The sequence below is a fragment of the Sinocyclocheilus anshuiensis genome, unplaced genomic scaffold (genome assembly GCF_001515605.1).
Source record: "Sinocyclocheilus anshuiensis isolate Anshui unplaced genomic scaffold, SAMN03320099.WGS_v1.1 scaffold536, whole genome shotgun sequence".
Taxonomy (NCBI): domain Eukaryota; kingdom Metazoa; phylum Chordata; class Actinopteri; order Cypriniformes; family Cyprinidae; genus Sinocyclocheilus; species Sinocyclocheilus anshuiensis.
In genome coordinates, this window is record NW_015557179.1 from 2,289,645 (window position 1) to 2,309,694 (window position 20,050).

At 37.8% G+C, this 20,050-nt stretch overlaps 1 protein-coding gene across 5 annotated transcripts in view; it reads left to right on the forward strand.

Moving 5' to 3' along the window:
- The window catches only part of gbf1 (golgi brefeldin A resistant guanine nucleotide exchange factor 1), a 101,733-nt gene that overhangs the window by 80,028 nt on the left and 1,655 nt on the right, over nucleotides 1-20,050 (forward strand). For 2 of the 5 annotated variants that reach the window (XM_016473846.1, XM_016473849.1), the window contains 25 exons: nucleotides 665-857; nucleotides 997-1,137; nucleotides 1,248-1,333; nucleotides 1,434-1,636; nucleotides 2,542-2,665; nucleotides 3,379-3,504; nucleotides 5,212-5,294; nucleotides 5,535-5,771; nucleotides 5,930-6,023; nucleotides 6,120-6,296; nucleotides 6,411-6,475; nucleotides 7,065-7,182; nucleotides 7,314-7,385; nucleotides 7,500-7,594; nucleotides 7,707-7,860; nucleotides 8,056-8,281; nucleotides 8,393-8,541; nucleotides 8,686-8,935; nucleotides 11,511-11,713; nucleotides 16,663-16,813; nucleotides 16,942-17,072; nucleotides 17,193-17,294; nucleotides 17,396-17,509; nucleotides 17,962-18,139; nucleotides 19,089-19,259. In XM_016473846.1, coding sequence (XP_016329332.1) covers nucleotides 665-857; nucleotides 997-1,137; nucleotides 1,248-1,333; nucleotides 1,434-1,636; nucleotides 2,542-2,665; nucleotides 3,379-3,504; nucleotides 5,212-5,294; nucleotides 5,535-5,771; nucleotides 5,930-6,023; nucleotides 6,120-6,296; nucleotides 6,411-6,475; nucleotides 7,065-7,182; nucleotides 7,314-7,385; nucleotides 7,500-7,594; nucleotides 7,707-7,860; nucleotides 8,056-8,281; nucleotides 8,393-8,541; nucleotides 8,686-8,935; nucleotides 11,511-11,713; nucleotides 16,663-16,813; nucleotides 16,942-17,072; nucleotides 17,193-17,294; nucleotides 17,396-17,509; nucleotides 17,962-18,139; nucleotides 19,089-19,259 — 3,643 coding nt within the window. The remainder of the gene's footprint in view (nucleotides 1-664; nucleotides 858-996; nucleotides 1,138-1,247; nucleotides 1,334-1,433; nucleotides 1,637-2,541; nucleotides 2,666-3,378; nucleotides 3,505-5,211; nucleotides 5,295-5,534; nucleotides 5,772-5,929; nucleotides 6,024-6,119; nucleotides 6,297-6,410; nucleotides 6,476-7,064; nucleotides 7,183-7,313; nucleotides 7,386-7,499; nucleotides 7,595-7,706; nucleotides 7,861-8,055; nucleotides 8,282-8,392; nucleotides 8,542-8,685; nucleotides 8,936-11,510; nucleotides 11,714-16,662; nucleotides 16,814-16,941; nucleotides 17,073-17,192; nucleotides 17,295-17,395; nucleotides 17,510-17,961; nucleotides 18,140-19,088; nucleotides 19,260-20,050) is intronic. The other 3 variants (XM_016473848.1, XM_016473850.1, XM_016473847.1) reach the window with 2 other exon arrangements.

Here is a 20,050-nt window from a genome sequence, read left to right on the forward strand (position 1 = left end):
TACACAATAAAATTTAGTAAAAAAAATCAATCATTAGTTCACATAATTATGTTATAATGGACTGAAAATGTATTTGTATGTTTTTTCTTTATTTTGTGTTCATACTCATTTAAAATTTTTGGTAAATGTATTTTGTTTTTGTCATTTTGATCAATTATTGTATAAATATAAAAAAATATGTAAATATACTTTTAATACAACTATATATTTTTATTTTAGTTTTAGTTATTTTAGTACATCAAGTTAAACCAAATTAAATGAGAAATGTTTCTTTTCAAGAAAACTTACCTCGGCCGGTTCCGATGTTCGGCACGGAATATCTGGTTATGTGAGGCATTTACAGATCGAATCTTGCACCTTTAATATCTGCTCGAACACAAATCGTGGCTGTCCTGATTAATATCAAACATGTTTAATATTTATAAGTGGTTAAACAAATACAAAATTTTAGGCAGATACTCATGTTTAAACACTGCTGTATCCGGCTGAAGATTTTAAGCACATTTTTTTACAAGCATTAGTCCACATGCTTCAGCAAAAAGCATTTATTTTTATTATTACCTTTATTATTTTTACAGGAGAGGTTTTACCTCTAATAGAAATTCCCGAAGGTTTCTGACATTATTATGAAGTTATATTGATTAATTGTGTGTTTGTTCTGCAGAATGCCTTTCCAGTGTCTGGGCAGCTCTACACAACTCATCTCCTGTCACTCGAAGCCCTGCTGACAGTGATTGACAGCACAGAGGCTCATTGTCAGGCCAAAGTGCTCAACAGCGCTGCACAGCAGGACCAATCAGAATCTACGACCGTAGAAGGAGACAGTTCGGTCAATACAATCACTGATTCAACAACAGGTGGGCAGGATCAAGAGTCCCAGGATGGCAGACAGAACTGCTGTAATAAATGAAGAAAACTAAGTAAACTACAGTTAATTAAGGAGCTTGTTTATTTCTCATAATAGGAACCTCTTCTTCTTTCGTTCACTACATACAGAGGCTGGCAAATATGCACCCAGTTGTAATGGGCAGAATGCTGTGGTGTCAGAGTCAAGGACTGCCTGTCCTCCCACCAGCGGTCATCTGATGGCAGAGAAGATGAGATTAGGTAGACAGGATCAAGAGGAGACAGACACTGGTACTTTACTGATGTTTTGCCTGTTAAATGCACAAAGACAAAATACTTACTGATTTGCAATAAACATTCAGGGATTTAGAATAATCAAATGCTACTTTGTCTTAATCCAGCAGAGAAGAAAAGCTTGAAGCCTCACCGTTTCACCAGCTGTCTTCCAGACTCTCAGGAACTTTTAGAGATCAAGAACAAGAAGAAGGTGAGCTGGTCATGTGCAGTTATTTGCTTTTCACATTCATGAATATTAAGACCTTTAAATTTGTACTAAAATTACATTTTATTTTCTTTATACTTCAAAGCTTCTGATCACGGGTACAGAGCAGTTCAATCAGAAGCCCAAGAAGGGCATTCAGATCCTGCAGGAGAAAGGCCTGCTCAGCAGCCCCATGGACAATAATGAAGTAGCCCAGTGGCTGAGAGAAAACCCCCGCTTGGACAAGAAGATGATCGGAGAGTTTATCAGCGACCGCAGGAACACTGACCTGCTCGACAGTTTTGTCAAGTAAACCTCCTTTTTATTGCATGTTTTTTGGTATGAAGGTTAGGCTAGCTGCATATCGCCAACTCAGAGCATTAGTTGGAGATGTTTTGGTTAAATCTTATGAAAATAATGAAGAAATGTTAAGGTCATTTTTCACACCTGAAGAAAAAAGGAAATTCTGTTTGACAGCAATGAAACCCATTTTAGGATTACTTTAAGAAAAATTTATTTTGCTCCCATTTCTTATTATAATGTGGAATAAAATGTGGGAAATGTACTGTATTACAGAATTGACAATCAAAATAGAATAACCACTGAAAACCTCTCATACAGGATTTATTTAAAGGCATAGTTCAACAAAAAAAAAACACCCTCATCCTCATGTCATTCTAAACCCAAGAATTTTTAATCTTCGAGAAACAAATCAAATGAAGGTATTTGTAATGAAACCTGAGAAATGTCTGTATCTCCACTGAAAGTCCATGCAACCAAACTTTCAAACTTCAAAAAGTTCATAAAGACATCTTAAAATTTAACCATATGAGTCAAGCGGTTCAATCCAGGTCTTCTGATCAGATCTTTTTATGTGATAAACAGGTTTATTTGAGGCTTTTTGGTAACATTATAAGTGTATATATGTATGTGTAAATATAAATGTTATAAAAACATTTTTATGGTTCTAAAAAAAGAATAATAAGTTGTTATTACAGGGTTAAGGCGAGTCAGTTAACAAGTAGTTGAGATGGTTGTTGTGGTGTTAACGTTCGTCAACACCAGCTTCTTGTTTGAGTCTAATACCTGAAAATTGAATGTGATCCTTTACCTATTGATGTTATTCTCACTTATGATTACTATCAGGCTCAAAGTGACTGTCAATATGGAGGTAATTATACCTTATGTTAAGGCCATCTCTTTCTCTTCCTCAGCACGTTCACTTTCCAGGGCCTGCGCATAGATGAGGCGCTCCGCTTGTATCTGGAGGCATTCCGTCTTCCTGGCGAAGCGCCTGTCATTCATCGGCTCTTGGAAACCTTCACTGACAACTGGCAAGTAAGTCAGCTGCCACACAAACACAAGCACGGACTGGCAGGGACTGACATGAATATATATACACTCGAGCGGGAACACACATATATACTCTTTAAATAGCTTGTAGGTTCGCTGCAGTCACAGACACGAGCATTCTTACAATTCTTCCATTACCACACTCCAAGGCAATCCTGGCCACCAACTGGCCCCATCATCAGGTAATTAGGGCCAGCGGAACAGCAGTTCGCTCGGGATCAAGGACAGGGTCATTAGTCACGCAGGTAATCGGGGAAGAGGAAAATGTTGCACTGGGAAGTGATAGACATCCATCTGGCCTGCAGAAAGCAGCTCAGGCGATCCGAGGACATTTCGAACATGCTCACTTACTGCATTTTAAAGGCAGCTCTCTGTGTGTGACCTGGAAAGTATTTGTAGAAATTTCTTTTCTTAGGCGTCATTCTCAATCACTACGAATGAGCTCATGCGAGTATGCCACATAGACATGGGGGTTGTGCCCTCCCTGAGGCAGCAATGTATCGAAACTGGAATGGATTCAGTGTCTGACATTTACACTAGTAGGAGATCCCGTAGGAATTACTGTGACCTTTTATATTTTTCTAGTGGCGAATGATCTTCAAAACGCTCCTGTAAAGATGAGCGTACATATTAGGTGATTTGATGATGCTATTCTTGTGCTCACAGTCACTTGTATGGCCTTGTTCTTTTGTGTGCAGAAAGTGAACGGTAATCCCTTCCAGTCAAATGACGCTGGCTTCGCCCTGGCTTATGCAGTCATCATGCTAAACACTGATCAGCACAACCATAACGTTCGAAAGCAGAACATCCCCATGACGCTGGAGGTGAGCCACACATGTTCCTGTTAACGACGGGAACATCCAAAAGTCATTCAGATGTTCAGGGCCACACATGCATGAGAGATCAGTTTCAGCTCTATGAGTTAACCGTAGAAGATAAGTGTATTAATTGTTTTTTATGAAACCATCTGTCTAGATTTGCCACACATGCAGATTACTGTTATGTAGCCATGGCTTGCTTTTACGTGCTTCAAACAACTGGCCTCAATTTAGTGGAGTTTTGAGATCATGTAAAAAAAGATGTCAGCCACAGCAGTTACACATTTACAAATGTATTAACAACTTCACTAGCATCATAGATTTTCAATGTTTGCTTTTTGTTGTCGTATATTACACTTAACCATGTTTATGCTGTCATGCTCTAGCAAAACTTAAGTCCTCTAATTCTTAACAGATACAATGTTAAGAGATACAATAAGAAACTAAACTAAATCTCACAAGACCCAATAAAAAGTCAGATTTTACACCAAAATTAAAAAAGAAATGAGCAATTATAAATTTATATTGAAAAATTAAGCTTTATTTAGTCATTAAGATCATTTTTTGCATTGTGACATTTTTATGACAGTTTCAAAAAATCCCATTGTCATTATCATAATAAAAAAATATATATATATCTTTTATTCTAAATGTGAATACAGGGAACAACAACAATTTAAAGCAGTATTACACTTATTGTTTTTATGCTTAAACCCTTTTTCGTCTTTGACCCATATACATATATGTATTGTATTTGTAGTTTAGGAATGATATTACAATAGTATAATTAGGTATAGAAAATATTAAGTAATAAGTATAAAATTACTGTATTACAGTAATGATAATAATGGGAAATGAAAAAAGGGTGGAAATATGCTTGATTTTTTGCCTTCATGGTTCTAAAAATAGGCTTAAAACACAAATAAATTAATAATAAATCCTTTTTGCAAAATATATATATATTTTTTTTTTATTTTTATGTTTCTTAATTTTGTTTTGGACCTGTTTTCCTGAGATTCACCCTTAGATACGTGGCTGTGGCTGGTGGCATCTTTTCATCGGCGCCCACGGACACCTTGAGTTTTCCATGCATTAGCACCAGATCCATTTAAACAGATGCTCACACAGATCTTCCTGCTAAAAGCACTGGTGTTGTAAAGGAATACAGGGAGCAGTGGGAATGGTAATAAGCAGGTATTCAGCCTGAGCACAGAGGGGATAAGCGGCGGCGAAGTGAAAGGCGAGCAGCAGGAGACGAGGCGGGACTGGGCTTTTGGCAGACGGCGCGTCCAGCTGTCTTATCTCTGTGTCAGCTAGCGTGTGTGCATCTGCTCCAGCTCTCCAGCCATGGAAAATGCAGTCCTGGAAAGACCCTGTGTTTACTTCTGTGTTTATTTCTCCTTCTGTTCATCCCTCTCTCGTGGAGGAGCTCAGGTTTCCCTTGCTTTACCTGCCATTAAGAAAGTATGCAGTAAAACAGTGGCCTAACGCCATCACTCAGCAGCGGACGTCTGTGTGTTTATTTGAGCTGAGGTTGGCCTTAGACCAACCTGCTTAACACTAACACCTATTAAGTGACACCAGCAGTAATAAACCGAGACCAGTTATTGGATTTGAAAGGTGATAGTTGGAGGATGTCGCTGTAATTGGATGGAATGAAGGCATTTTAATCAGTTTCCTCCTCCTGTTTGTTGTTTTGTTCTATTTGTCTAGCAATTCAAGAAGAATCTCAAAGGTGTGAATGGAGGAAATGACTTTGATCAAGACATGCTGGAAGACATCTACAGTGCCATCAAGTTAGTTATTGCTTTAGTGCTCATGTATAGTTTTCATTATCTCTTACGTGTTGAACACTTGTAATATAATTATATAAAATATTTAACTGGTAATTTGCTATACAATAAATGTTTTTGTGAACTTCAGCCTAATAAAATCACATTCAGAGTGTTCAGGGCTCAATAATAAGTGTGTGGATATAATGATGTATACAGTGACTCAGATGGGATAAGCTGAGATAAACTTATGTGGTCCTGCAGGAGCGAGGAGATTGTGATGCCTGATGAGCAGACAGGGCTGGTGAAGGAGAACTATGTGTGGAGTGTTCTGCTGCACAGAGGAGCCTCGTCTGAAGGGATGTTCCTGCATGTGCCTGAAAGCAGTTACGACCGCGACCTCTTCACCATGACCTGGGGACCCACCATTGCTGCCCTCTCCTATGTTTTTGACAAGAGCCTGGATGACACTATCATTCAGAAGGCCATCGCTGGCTTCAGGTAAGACCTGTAGATTGGTAGACTTGTTTTGCATAGAGCCTTTAAATCAAAACAGTTTGATACTGGACAGTTACTGTGTTTAATGATTGCCAGAGGTTTGTTTCTACAAACGATTGAGATTTTGATGATAATGCCGTACTCCTTTTGCTTTCTTTCAGGAAATGTGCCATGATCTCTGCACATTATGGATTCAGTGATGTCTTTGATAACTTAATTATTTCACTCTGCAAGTTTACTACTCTCAGCTCTGAGGTAAGACCTGAAGCACCCTAACCAGATGCGTTCAGTTTCCTGCAGCAGCTTTAGGTCATGAGTAAACAGATCTGATTGGGATTTGTGTGCCTTTAGTCTGTAGAGAACCTGCCTACTGTGTTCGGCAGTAACAGGAAGGCTCAAGTTGCTGCCAAGACCATGTTCAGCCTGGCCCATCGTCATGGTGACATTTTACGAGAAGGATGGAAGAACATCATGGACTCCATGTTGCAGCTTTTCAGGGCTGAGCTCTTACCAAAGTCCATGGTTGAGGTGAGATGGGAGTGCCAACATATCACTTGAAATCCCCTAACAAACACTTGCATACTTAGGAGAACAGTGCCACCTACTGTCACATTTGACAAAATATGACATTCTTTTTGAAAGGTTGAGGACTTTGTGGACCCTAATGAGAAGATTTCCTTACAACGTGAAGAGACCCCATCAAACAGGTATATTGAATGACCCCTTTAAAACCAGTTTATTTTATTTTATTTTTATTTTTTTATTGCTTATATGCACATTTGGTCACACAAGTAATACATGTGATTCTACAGGGTACTAAAACATTGGAAAATAAATGTAAAGATGCATTTTATCAGTATTGCATGGTTTTATTAGTTTCTTCACCAAACCATTATATACCATGGTGCTGCAGAGATTGGTATGTTATGTAGTCAATGAGCGTGTGTTTGGTTTTATATTTGTCAGTGTTTAGATTTTGGAAGTGAAAATCAGCCGTTTTGATTTTTGTGTGATGCCCTAATAGATTCTTTCAAGTCTTATAAGAACAATAATGTTGAAATATAATTTTGATCTGCCTGATCAGGAAATCTAAATATTAATTGAAATCTAAAGAGGCCCAAATCTTGACCAGTTGTGGAAACATGTTTTTAAACCACACAGTCATTTGTCATTTTCAGCTCAGTTTGATTTTTAATGTAAATCTAAAACAGCTCTTTTTTTTTTTTGAGGTGCCTGAAGGTCCTGGAAGAATTAGCTAAGTTAATCTATTCTTTTCTACTGTTGTACTTCTGTCAGGGGTGAGTCAGCTGTATTGAGTTTTGTGAGCTGGTTAACATTGAGTGAACAGTCTGGGCTCAGAAGCCCCTCCACTGAGAACCAGGAGGCTAAACAAGCTGCCCAGCTCTGCATTAAGGTACTGCGCACACATTCACTTACAGAAGGCATTGCTTTAAAAAGTCAGTCTGATTCATTACTCCATCTGAAAAATATGCTAGCCTACCTGAATAACAGAATTTTCTCTCATTTCTTCTTTCTTTACGTCAGCACTGTGACCCAGAAAAGCTGATTACTGAAAGCAAGTTTCTGCAATTGGAGTCTTTACAGGAGCTCATGAAGGTGAGGTCCACGTAGAAAGACTGGGTGTATACAAGAACAAAACCATTTTCTTTCTTTGGTGTGTTCCAGTATTACCTAAAGGTTTGTTTGTTATGTAATCTTTAATGTTTCCAGGCTCTCATCTCGGTGAGCCCTGATGAGGAAACATATGATGAAGAAGATGCTGCTTTTTGTCTGGAGATGCTGCTGCGAATTATTCTTGAAAACAGGTACTGCACTCATTAACACGTTGCATTATGTCATTGAGAATTACTAGTCGATGGAGTCGGACGAAGATACGGCAGCTTGTAGGTTTTTATAGAGAGATGACTGTGTTTGCAGGGACAGAGTATCGTGTGTTTGGCAAACGGTACGGGATCATCTGTACCAGTTATGCGTCCATGCCAGTGAGAGCTGCTTCCTGGTGGAGAGAGCAGTGGTGGGATTGCTCAGACTTGCCATACGCTTATTGCGTAGAGAGGACATAGGCTCACAGGTACACGCACTTGACACATACAGTGCAAACTCTCACTTTGTGTCATTATGATGGCTGTGTTACAACGCTGATAAGCAGGCAAGAAAAGAATAATGCATGTTAATGATTAGTGTTGTGGAGGATAAAACGGTGAGAAGACAAGGAGGAAGTGGACCAAACAGATGGCTAAGCAGTTTCCTCCCTCTCTCTGCACAGGTTCTCCTCTCTCTTCGCTTGCTGTTGATGATGAAGCCGCACGTCCTGTCCAGAGTCTGTCGAGAGGTGGCCTATGGCTTGCATGAGCTGCTTAAAACCAATGCTGCCAACATCCACTGCACTGATGACTGGTACACGCTCTTTTCACTATTGGAGTGCATCGGGACTGGGGTCAAACCTCCGGCTGCCCTACAGGTCGCCAACACCAACCAAGACAATGACACAGGTGATTCACATTTACAACCATTTTATCTGTTAATGCACCTCAAGACACAGTCGAGTATGGCCTAAAGTCCTTTTCCAGGTGGGCTTATCTTGTGTAATCCTTTTGTTCCAGGCGCTCAGTCCGATAGCGAACTCAGTTCATATCATCAGAGTGAAGTTAGTCTTGATCGGGGATATACGTCTGACTCTGAGGTTTACACCGAGCACGGCAAATCCAGAATGCCTCGTTCAGCTACTGATGTGGATTTGGGCTGGCTAGTGGTAAGTGTTCACACAATACCCCACACAGGAAGTCTGTTGGAGACAGATCCACCCTCACTAAGGGCAATGTGTATCCTATCATTATTATGAATGTTTATTTGGATAGACATGTCCCCTAATATAATTTCTTTCTGTTTTGGGCAGGTGGGTAAAGATGATCTAGATGGATCTAAGGCAGCAGTGACCTCAGCTTCAAAGCCCTTGAGCCATCCTCTCATTAACCAGTACAGTTTAACTCTTGGGCAGGACATGGGTTTGCATGACACCAAATCCCTCATCAAGTGCGTGGACTCGCTTTCCTTCATCGTACGCGATGCCGCCCATGTCACTCCAGAAAATTTTGAGCTTTGTGTTAAAGCCATACGAGTGTTTGTGGAGGCTAGCCTTAATGGAGGTATGCATCTCTTATACAACAAAGTGCTAATGTCAGAAATTAACGGGCTTTGGGTAAAAATGCCACTGAAATGAATAAAAGTCACAAAGCCATAAAAGATCAAGATACAAGATAAAAAATCCTCCTGTATTTGTTTGTTAAATTCATAACACATGATATAGTTAAGCAATATCACACAAGCAAGAGTGCTGTTTTCCCAAAATATCAGCACAATTGTAATTCTGTGTTTGAACAAATCGATTGAGTGAATGATTCAATGAGCCATTCATAAAGACAGCCACTTGCTTCATTTGTGAATGAATCAGCCTTTTTGAACTAATTGTTTGAAATAATGATTCAAAGACTCACTTATTAAGCCAGTAACTTATTTCCACTTAATGGTGGTTTTAGTTTCATAGCTTCATTAGGGCATTTTATTTCTAACTGTATTAAATATATATCACCTGTAGTCAAATTCTCATATTTAAATTAATATTTCTCAAAAACTCATATTTCTCAATTAAATTAGAGAAATAGGACACTGTAGGGCTGTTACCAATCAAATGAAATCAGTATCATCAAAAGCCACCTCTGCAGTGCAATGATGGCTTTTGATGATACTGATTTCATTTGATTGGTAACAGCCCTACAGTGTCCTATTTCTCTAATTTAATTGAGAAATATGAGTTTTTGAGAAATATTAATTTAAATATGAGAATTTGACTACAGGTGATATATATTTAATACAGTTAGAAATAAAATGCCCTAATGAAGCTATGAAACTAAAACCACCATTAAGTGGAAATAAGTTACTGGCTTAATAAGTGAGTCTTTGAATCATTCTAAAAATGCCACTGAAATGAATAAAAGTCACAAAGCCATAAAAGATCAAGATACAAGATAAAAAATCCTCCTGTATTTGTTTGTTAAATTCATAACACATGATATAGTTAAGCAATATCACACAAGCAAGAGTGCTGTTTTCCCAAAATATCAGCACAATTGTAATTCTGTGTTTGAACAAATCGATTGAGTGAATGATTCAATGAGCCATTCATAAAGACAGCCACTTGCTTCATTTGTGAATGAATCAGCCTTTTTGAACTAATTGTTTGAAATAATGATTCAAAGACTCACTTATTAAGCCAGTAACTTATTTCCACTTAATGGTGGTTTTAGTTTCATAGCTTCATTAGGGCATTTTATTTCTAACTGTATTAAATATATATCACCTGTAGTCAAATTCTCATATTTAAATTAATATTTCTCAAAAACTCATATTTCTCAATTAAATTAGAGAAATAGGACACTGTAGGGCTGTTACCAATCAAATGAAATCAGTATCATCAAAAGCCACCTCTGCAGTGCAATGATGGCTTTTGATGATACTGATTTCATTTGATTGGTAACAGCCCTACAGTGTCCTATTTCTCTAATTTAATTGAGAAATATGAGTTTTTGAGAAATAAGAATTTAAATATGAGAATTTGACTACAGATGATATATATTTAATACAGTTAGAAATAAAATGCCCTAATGAAGGTAAAAATGCCCCCTGCTTATGCATGTGATGTAAAATGGCTATTACTTGAATGTTTTTATTGCTGAATATGGTGTGAGATCATTGACACTGAAACTTGCCCATCTTCTGTGAAACAAATTAATTATCTGTTAAATATCTGATGAATATGAATGATCATCTTTACATTGCCACATGACACACAGCCATTGCTCCAGTTTGAATGCTGCCACATTAACAAAATATTCAGTGTTGCCATAGTACAAGTTACATTTCATTTTATGATTGGTTTCATTCCAAACAAATCTTTTGGAGGGCTTTTTATTCAAACTTCATCTAGGAAGTTAGACTCCTTGGGGGATTAGAGTGTCTGCCTCACTTCTGTGGCTTTGTAATTGGATGTGTCAGGGCCTGTAAGCTCTTTAGTGCTGCATCTTGAGCTGTGCTCCTCTGGTGAGTCATTTAACTTGGGGGCAATTCAACCATCTTGTGTGCCCTCTCTATTTATCCTTCACTCTGTCTCTCAGTTCCTCTATCTGGGGTGGTCGGCGATCTACAGTAGGCCTAGTCAGGACTCATTCAGCACTTTGTAGCTCTGCTCTGCCAATCGGCATGGCCTTTTCATGAGCTAGAGGCCTCTGTTTACATGGGACGATACCTGCTGTCATCAGGGGCTTACATGCTTACTTTGAGGGCGGCAGATCAAAGTTTTGAGTTTTGAACATCTAATGGACAGTTCGCGATAATGATATGGTGGATATCTGCTCTGTTCTCCTTTCACTGGAAACAGAACACAATATTTTTGATTGCAATCCCAAAATTGACCAAGATTTGTCAGAGACAGGTTCTTCTAACCAGCAAATGAAAGGGTGTGAAGATGGGCAGTCACATTGAGAAAAGGTTGCTAAAAAAATCAGCACCTGTGATTCATTCTCATAGCTTTGTTTGCAGTCATTATCAAGCGGTGCAGGTTTTTACCGTGCTTGTCAGTCGTGAGAATGGGGCGGTGTGCACTTGAAAACTTAATTTGATTTCCCTTGTTAGTCACTCTGTTGATTGTTTCCACGCCCTCCGCAGGGTACCGCACCCACGAGAAGAAAAAGAGCCACAAATACGACTCCAAATCCAGCCGGCTTCGAAAGAAGCCACGCGAGAAGGAAGGCACATCGCGGAGAACCAAAGCGTCCAGTCAGCGGGCTACCCGTTCTCATAGCGACGATGAGGAAGATGAGGGCGTGCCGGCCAGTTACCACACGGTGTCTTTTCAGGTTAGTCTGGACGTAAGTATGATAGCCCTTTCCCTAATTCCTAAATCTGTCCATCATCATGTTTGCCGATCTGCTCAGTGGGGGGAGGGCTTTGTGATCATTTCACATTTGAAACTCTACACTACAGTTGAAAAATAAAGATTGATGCTTTGCTTTGAGGTTTGTTTAGTTTTAGAACTTTTAAAATACAAAAATAATACATTTTCAATACTAATACCAGTACAATTTCACATTTCTTAACTAAGTTTTGATACCACAGCAAAAACTAAAATGCTATCGAGCAGAGCTTTATTTAAAAAGTTAAATGTTAATTATTAATTAACAAAATGAATGAATATTTCATTAATAAAAATTAATAATAATTTAACGATTAAAGGTATTTCACAATCAAGTACACATTCATTTAGATTAAAGTAAATAGTAATATGTAGATTAAAAATTAGTAGTTTTTAGGTCTCTAACAGCAACATGAAGTATTCAAGTAAAGATTTATAAACTGACATAAAAAAGCCCAAAAGATATCTGATGTTTAATAAAACTATTTAAGTATTGACTGCATGATTATTAGATATTAATTATTATATATTAATACTAATTTGTCTGAATCTCACTGAGATTTTCTGAACAATTTTTTGCCTTTAGGACTTTATAGATAATGAAAACCCCTGAATTTTGGGTTTTCATTATCAGTAAGCCATAATCATCAAAATTTCAAGAAATAAAGGCTTGAAATATTTCACTCTGTGTAATGAATCTATATAATATATGGGTTTCACTTTCTGAAATGAGTGACACAAAATATTGACGTTTTTCATGATATTCAAATTTTTTGAGATGTACCTGTATATATATATAGAGAGAGAGAGATTTTGCTTAAAGAAAATCAAGCCTATTTTTGTGAGAGTATTTTCATGATTTTTTTTTCATGACTACTTTTCACCTCTCCATCTAATTCTTAGTTGATTACTGAGATTTTTTATTATTATTAAAGTAATGCAGAAAAAATGATATATTTAAATATGTGAAGTAAATTTGGTAAATCCAATTATCATAGTAGTATGTTGTACTGCTGGTAAAAATAATCATGTCTGACCAAGATTATTTTTTTTATTGCAGTAATTTTCAGGGTTGTATAAAGTATCCAATCATCATACTTCAGTAAAAGTACAGGTACCTTTATGGAAATTGACTCAAGTCAAAGTTAAAGTTGCTCATAAGAAAAACACATAAGTAAACATTAAAGTAACTGATAATAAAACTACTTAAAGGGATAGTTCACCCAAAAATGAAAATTTGATGTTTGTCTGCTTACCCCCAGGGCATCCAAGATGTAGGTGACTTTGTTTCTTCAGTAGAACACATATGATGATTTTTAACTCAAACCGTTGCAGTCTATCAGTCGTATAATGAATCGCAATGGTAACAAAATCTACGAGAGTAAAAAAAACATGCACAGACGGATCCAAATTAAACCCTGCGGCTCGTGACGACACATTGATGTCCTAAGACACGAAACGATCGGTTTATCAAAAGTACAAGTAAATTTTATAAATAATGGCACAGCTGATTGTATCAATGGCAACCTAACTGAGAGTCAGCACAGACTAGTCAATTAGTTGACTTTAATGCTCTGCCATGATGCGTTAAGCTTGATGTTGACTAGTTGCTGGTCCTATAGAGGGCGCAACAGGATAAGAAATCTTTGAAGTCCACATTTACGCTTCGTTTCCAAAGTTAACATGACAAATAAATGCATACTCCGAAAGCGCTCTACAAGACAAGTGTGATTATATCATCTGGATGCTCGAAATTGAATGGGAGAATGCACGTTTTAAACCGCTTATTGTACAGGTAAATTAATCGCCGTTCTAATCTAATGCGCTGCTGCACTGTACCGCACATACATTACAGAGTACAAAATGGGCCAAGAAAATATCCCTCATACCATTACACCTCCAGCAGCAGCCTAAAACGTTGATACAAGGAAGGATGGATCCATGCTTTCATGTTGTTTACGCCAAATTCTCACCCTACCATCCAAATGTCACAACAGAAATTGCAACCTTTTTCCAATCTTCTATTGTCAATTTCAGTGAGCCTGTACAAACTGTAGCTTCAGTTTCCTGTTTTTAGCTGACAGAAGTGGCACCCAGTAGGGGCTGCACCAACTAGTCGACTTTAATGCTCTGCCATGACACTTTAAGCTTGAGGTTGACTAGTCACTGGTCCTATAGAGGGCGCAACAGGATAAGAAATCTTTGAAGTCCACATTTACGCTTCGTTTCCAGACAGTTAAAAAGACAAATAAATGCATACTCCTAAAGCGCTCCACAAGACGTGTGATTATATCATCTGGATGCTCGAAATTGAATGGGAGAATGCACGTTTTAAACCGCTTATTGTACAGGTAAATGAATCGCCATTCTAATCTAATGCGCTGCTGCATTGTAACGCGCACACACACAGGCTACAGACAGCAGCTCGTACATCACGCACAGATCGCGCGGACACAATCATTCAGTAGCGCGGAAATGTATTGTCAACACTGTTCTGTGATTTCTCAATAATATAGCTTAGAAGCTGAAAAGTTTAGAAATTTAGAACGAGCAGAAATCTGTGAGAAATATAACAACCCAAAGACAAAATAACTAGGGATGCTCCGATCCGCCTTTTTTGCGGCCGATACCGATTCCGATCCGATACCAGTGAAGTTTTTTTCCCTGTTTATGGGGCTGTCACGTGATGAGCGAACGACTCAAACCTGAATACTTGTCAGATAAGAGGTGAGGTGAGCTAATCATGGACTGGTAAACAATTAATTAATCTTTTCTGTTTCTTATAGCAGTTTTGTATTGTTTGTAGTGTGATCAACATTTGCGTAAGTAGTAGACGTGTTAGGGAAGTAACACGTAACATTTTAATTATATTTTGCTAAAATGAACGAAATGACTCGAAAAAAGATTCGTTAATTTTGCTGAACGAGACTCGAAGGTCCGAGTCGGTAAAATAATCCGAACTTCCCATCACTAATAGCTGTGCACAAGGTGTTTGAGTCTCAGCTCAAGCTTCAGGCTTATTTGTTCGTTAATGACGTCATCAGCAACTAATCGACCTCGACTCGACTTTCATCGCATAAATGTCGACTTTAAAAAAAAATCTGAAATCGTTCAACCCCTAATAGATATATGTATAGGATATATAAGAGTTAAAGGGATTGTTCACAAAAATGACATTTTTGCAGGACAGTAGAAAAAAGTGAGGAACAATAGTCAAAGATGTCCAACACTGATCTTGATTTTTCATGGCCGATTCTGACTGCCAATTTTTTTACAAGCAAATGAGCCAATTGTGATATGATTGCCGATTTATTATTATAATTTTTTTGATATATTTGTTTTAAGCAAGAGAATTAAGAGAATGAGTACATGAACAAGATGTTTTTCTGTATTACAGGCAGAACTATCTGTACCAATTGAAAATTAGAGGCAACCACTGCATTTTAATCATGATCCAAACAAAGATGCTACATGTAGCATGAACAGGTTCTGATTTAAATTAGATATGTATCATTTCAAAATCCGAATCAAAAACAGAATGGTCTGACTTTGGCTTTGTCTTTTCACACGTAATCACAATTTCAAAATGTTTACTTAGCCTAAACCATATTTACCTTGATAAAACACAGATTAAAACTTCCACAAATAATGTTTTCAATTTAGATCCACAGTGGAGATCCGTTACGCACTGCTTGGTGTGCTGGTGCTTCTCGAGTTTTATTCAGATTCATGATTTGCGAAACGAATCATTTACACCTCTTTGCGAACCAGTTTTCACATTCAAAGGAACCGAATTGAATCAAAAGATTCATTCATGAACTGAATATCGCTGACCGATCAGCAAAGATTGCTTTCTGTTTTTTGTACTTTGCAGTTGCAATTGTAACGAAAGGGTCAGGAGAAATGTATCGGAGTAAAAGTATCCATTTTGACATTGAGGTTTTTTTAAAGTCATTAAATATTGATAGAAATATGCTTTTGGTTGTAATTTAAAAAAGGCATATTACAAAAATGTTAATGATTCTAATATAGCCTTATTATTTTTTTTCTTTTTATCTGTTGAAATATGACCCAATTAGATATGTATCATTTCAAAATCCGAATCAAAAACAGAATGGTCTGACTTTGGCTTTGTCTTTTCACACGTAATCACAATTTCAAAATGTTTACTTAGCCTAAACCATATTTACCTTGATAAAACACAGATTAAAACTTCCACAAATAATGTTTTCAATTTAGATCCACAGTGGAGATCCGTTACGCACTGCTTGGTGTGCTGGTGCTTCTCGAGTTTTATTCAGATTCATGATTTGCGAAACGAATCATTTACACCTCTTTGCGAACCAGTTTTCACATTCAAAGGAACCGAATTGAATCAAAAGATTCATTCATGAACTGAATATCGCTGACCGATCAGCAAAGATTGCTTTCTGTTTTTTGTACTTTGCAGTTGCAATTGTAACGAAAGGGTCAGGAGAAATGTATCGGAGTAAAAGTATCCATTTTGACATTGAGGTTTTTTTAAAGTCATTAAATATTGATAGATATTTCTCTTGGTTGTAATTTAAAAAAGGCATATTACAAAAATGTTAATGATTCTAATATAGCCTTATTATTTTTTTTCTTTTTATCTGTTGAAATATGACCCAAACATGCTTTCTCCATATTCATAGCCTGAATAGTGCACATAAAAAGCAATATCATGATTTCTGAACATAGTATCAAATGTATAGCATGAATTTTTGTCTTTTGTCGTGTTCTTTCCACCTGTTTACCTGTCATGTCTCAGTAGTGGTTGTATTACAATAATTTATATTATCTCCATTAATAAGATGAAAGTGAGTCTGAAAGTGTATAGTGTGTGAGTGTTTAGTGATTATTAAAACAGCCTGTTTGCCCATATAGTTGTTAGACCTGATGCATACACTACACACGAGAGCAGCCGGCATCTACAGCTCTTGGGCAGAGGAACAGCGCCATCTAGAGGATGCTGGTAGAAAGATCGAGGCGGATTCTCAAACACTGTGGTCCAGCTGCTGGTGTCCCCTCCTTCAAGGTCAGACTAGCCCAAAAGCATATGCTTACAATATTGAGGTTTTGTTGTAATATCTAATGTAATTTTGAATGTATAAAAGAACTGGATGTTGAGAGATGCTCTATAATGTATGTGTTTCGGCCTTGTAGGTATGGCTTGGTTGTGCTGTGATGCACGGAGGCAAGTCCGGATGCAAGCTCTCACCTACCTACAGAGGGCACTTCTTGTACACGATCTACAAACTCTGGATGCAGTGGAGTGGGAGTCCTGCTTCAACAAGGTGAACTAGTTCTGTTTGGCTATTTAGTTGATTTAGTTGGTAACATGAATTTTTATTTTGGGGAAAAGTTTCTTCAGTACATAGAACTGAGAAATGGTGGTAATGTCTGTCTGTCTTCAGGTCCTGTTTCCTTTGCTGACCAAACTCTTGGACAACATCAGTCCAGCTGATGTGGGAGGCATGGAGGAGACCAGGATGAGGGCCTGCACACTGCTTTCTAAGGTCTGGTCTAGGACTCATTAATCCTAATAACTTAAATCTGAATTCATTTTAAAGTTATTATGCTGATTATTTCATTTATTGTAATTTTTTGACCTCCTCAGGTGTTTCTGCAGCATCTCTCTCCACTGCTTTCTCTGCCCACATTTGCTGCCCTCTGGCTCACCATTTTAGACTTCATGGACAAGTACATGCACGCCGGCTCCAGCGACCTTCTGGTAAGATGCTTTCAGATGAGTATGAGAATCACCTGTATTGACCCCAAAATGTTCTCATCATTTTAATTGGTGGATAATTCAGTGAATTATTTTTACATGTATTTTTACATTTGATTATACATTTATTTTTTACTTGAATGCAACTGCTAAAAATACCTTCTGTATCTAAAAATATTAACCTCGCCTTATGTGTTGTTACCTTGTAGGGTTATATCTATATATGTGGAAATTAGTTTGACTGGACTGCTCAGTAACTTGCCAGTAAATAGTCTTAACCAAAATGAACAAGAATTGTGAAAAGATTGTGGATCATGATTCTTCCTGGAAAAACTTGATGTTATTTTGCCATGTCACCCACTCCTAGATAAGATGTTCAAAGATTTACAGCAAAAAAAAAAAAGGTTTTTAATTCTGAGTGCTGATGAGTCTGTGTGTTTGACTTTGGTGCACAGCTGGAGGCCATCCCTGAGTCTCTGAAGAACATGCTGCTGGTGATGGACACAGCAGGGATCTTTCACAGCGCAGACTCCCGTACAGGCTACTCAGACTTGTGGGAAATCACCTGGGAGAGAATTGACTGTTTCCTGCCCCGTCTGAAGGAAGAGCTCTTCAAACAGGCTGTCATTCCAGGTACTGAGCACTCAATAGCCGTGTTTCCACTGTCGGGCCAAAAGCGAGCGTGCTAGTGCGTGCCAGGGCCAGTCACTTCTGGGGCTTGATCGGGCCTAGTCAGGGCTTCCTCGTGGCCAACGGCCAGGGATTTTCGGCCCTCTGCATACCTTGGTCCAAAGTAGGCCAACTGGGGCTGTATGATAAAGAATGATAAAGATTAGTTTGATTTAGCTTCACATATGTGCACTGCTGACAAATTAATAAATTAATTTTTTTTTTATCGTAAATCATTGGTATATAAAATATTGATGCTGGAGTGTTTATAGCCGTGTTTCCACTGTCGGGCCAAAAGCGAGAGTGCTAGTGCGTGCCAGGGCCAGTCACTTCTGGGGCTTGATCGGGCCTAGTCAGGGCTTCCTCGGGGCCAACGGCCAGGGATTTTCGGCCCTCTGCATACCTTGGTCCAAAGTAGGCCAACTGGGGCTGTATGATAAAGAATGATAAAGATTAGTTTGATTTAGCTTCACATATGTGCACTGCTGACAAATTAATAAATTAAATTTTTTTTTATCGTAAATCATTGGTATATAAAATATTGATGCTGGAGTGTTTATGTAAGGACCAAATGCCTGCTTCTGTCAAGTTCGTTTTGCGATATAGTTAGTTTTCATTCATTTTCTCCTCACTGGTGAAATGCTGGGGTTGTGTGACATTTGCTTCAGAGAGGCGTTTTAAAGGCAGGTTTTACAATAGTGCTGGTCTGACAGTGGAAATGCAGCTTGATTTTGGCCTCGCGGCTTGAGGTGCGAGGCTATTGGCCCCACCTGGCTGGTTATTAGCCCTGGCTCGCACTGGCCTGACAGTGGAAATGTGGCTAATCACAATACTCATATTTAACATTTGAGTTCAACCATGTACAACACAGGTTTGGATTTGGTTAGCTGATATCTTCTATTTTTTTGTACAGAACATGTGTGTAATGTTCCTGTGGAGCCTGTCCCACCGCCTACTGCTGTTACTCCAGCCTCTCCCCCTGTGCCAGCCCCCTCACCAGTGCCAGCTGCCCTTGCAGAGCCAAACATCCCCAGCAGACCCGCATCACCTCAGGACATGCCCACACCTAGTGCCAGCGGTGATCGTAAGCGTTATTTAGACACATGGGTATTGTGTTGAATAGGAATGGGTGGTATAGGGGTTACTAAGGTAATAGTTTACATTACTGGTTAAAGTTTGATGTTGGTAAGAGTTCTGTAATGCTTGCCAAGGCTGCATTTATTTGATCAAAAATACAGTAATATTGTGAAATATTATTACAATTTAAAATAGCTGTTTTCTATTTGAATATATTTTAAAATGTAATTTATTCCTGTGATGGTAAAGCTGAATTTTCAGCATCATTACTCCAGTCTTCAGTGTCACATAATCCTTCAGAAAGCATTCTAATATGCGGATTTAATTATTATTATCACTTATTATTGGTGCTTAGTTGTCAGTAATGGTTCTTGTTATTATCAGTGTTTATATTTTATAGAGTATAATATAATTTGATCAATTATATCAAGTTTTTTATTGATAAATATTGTTTTTATGGTTTAATATTTTGTAGAAATTGTGATACATTTTTCCCCTTTATTTATGTATTTATTTATTTTGTAACATTATGAATGACTTTACTATCACTTTTGATTAATTTATTGCATTCTTGCCAAATAAAATTATTAATTTTTGTTTTTGTTTTTACTCCAAACATGGTTTCCACAAAAATGTATTATTTAACTCATAATATACAAAATTGATTATTAAACAATAATAATAATAAATGTTTCTTGAGCAGCATATTAGAATGATTTCTGAAGGATCATGTGACACTGAAGACTGGAGTAATGATGCTAAAAATTAGAGCCCGACTGATATGGGTTTTTTGGGGCC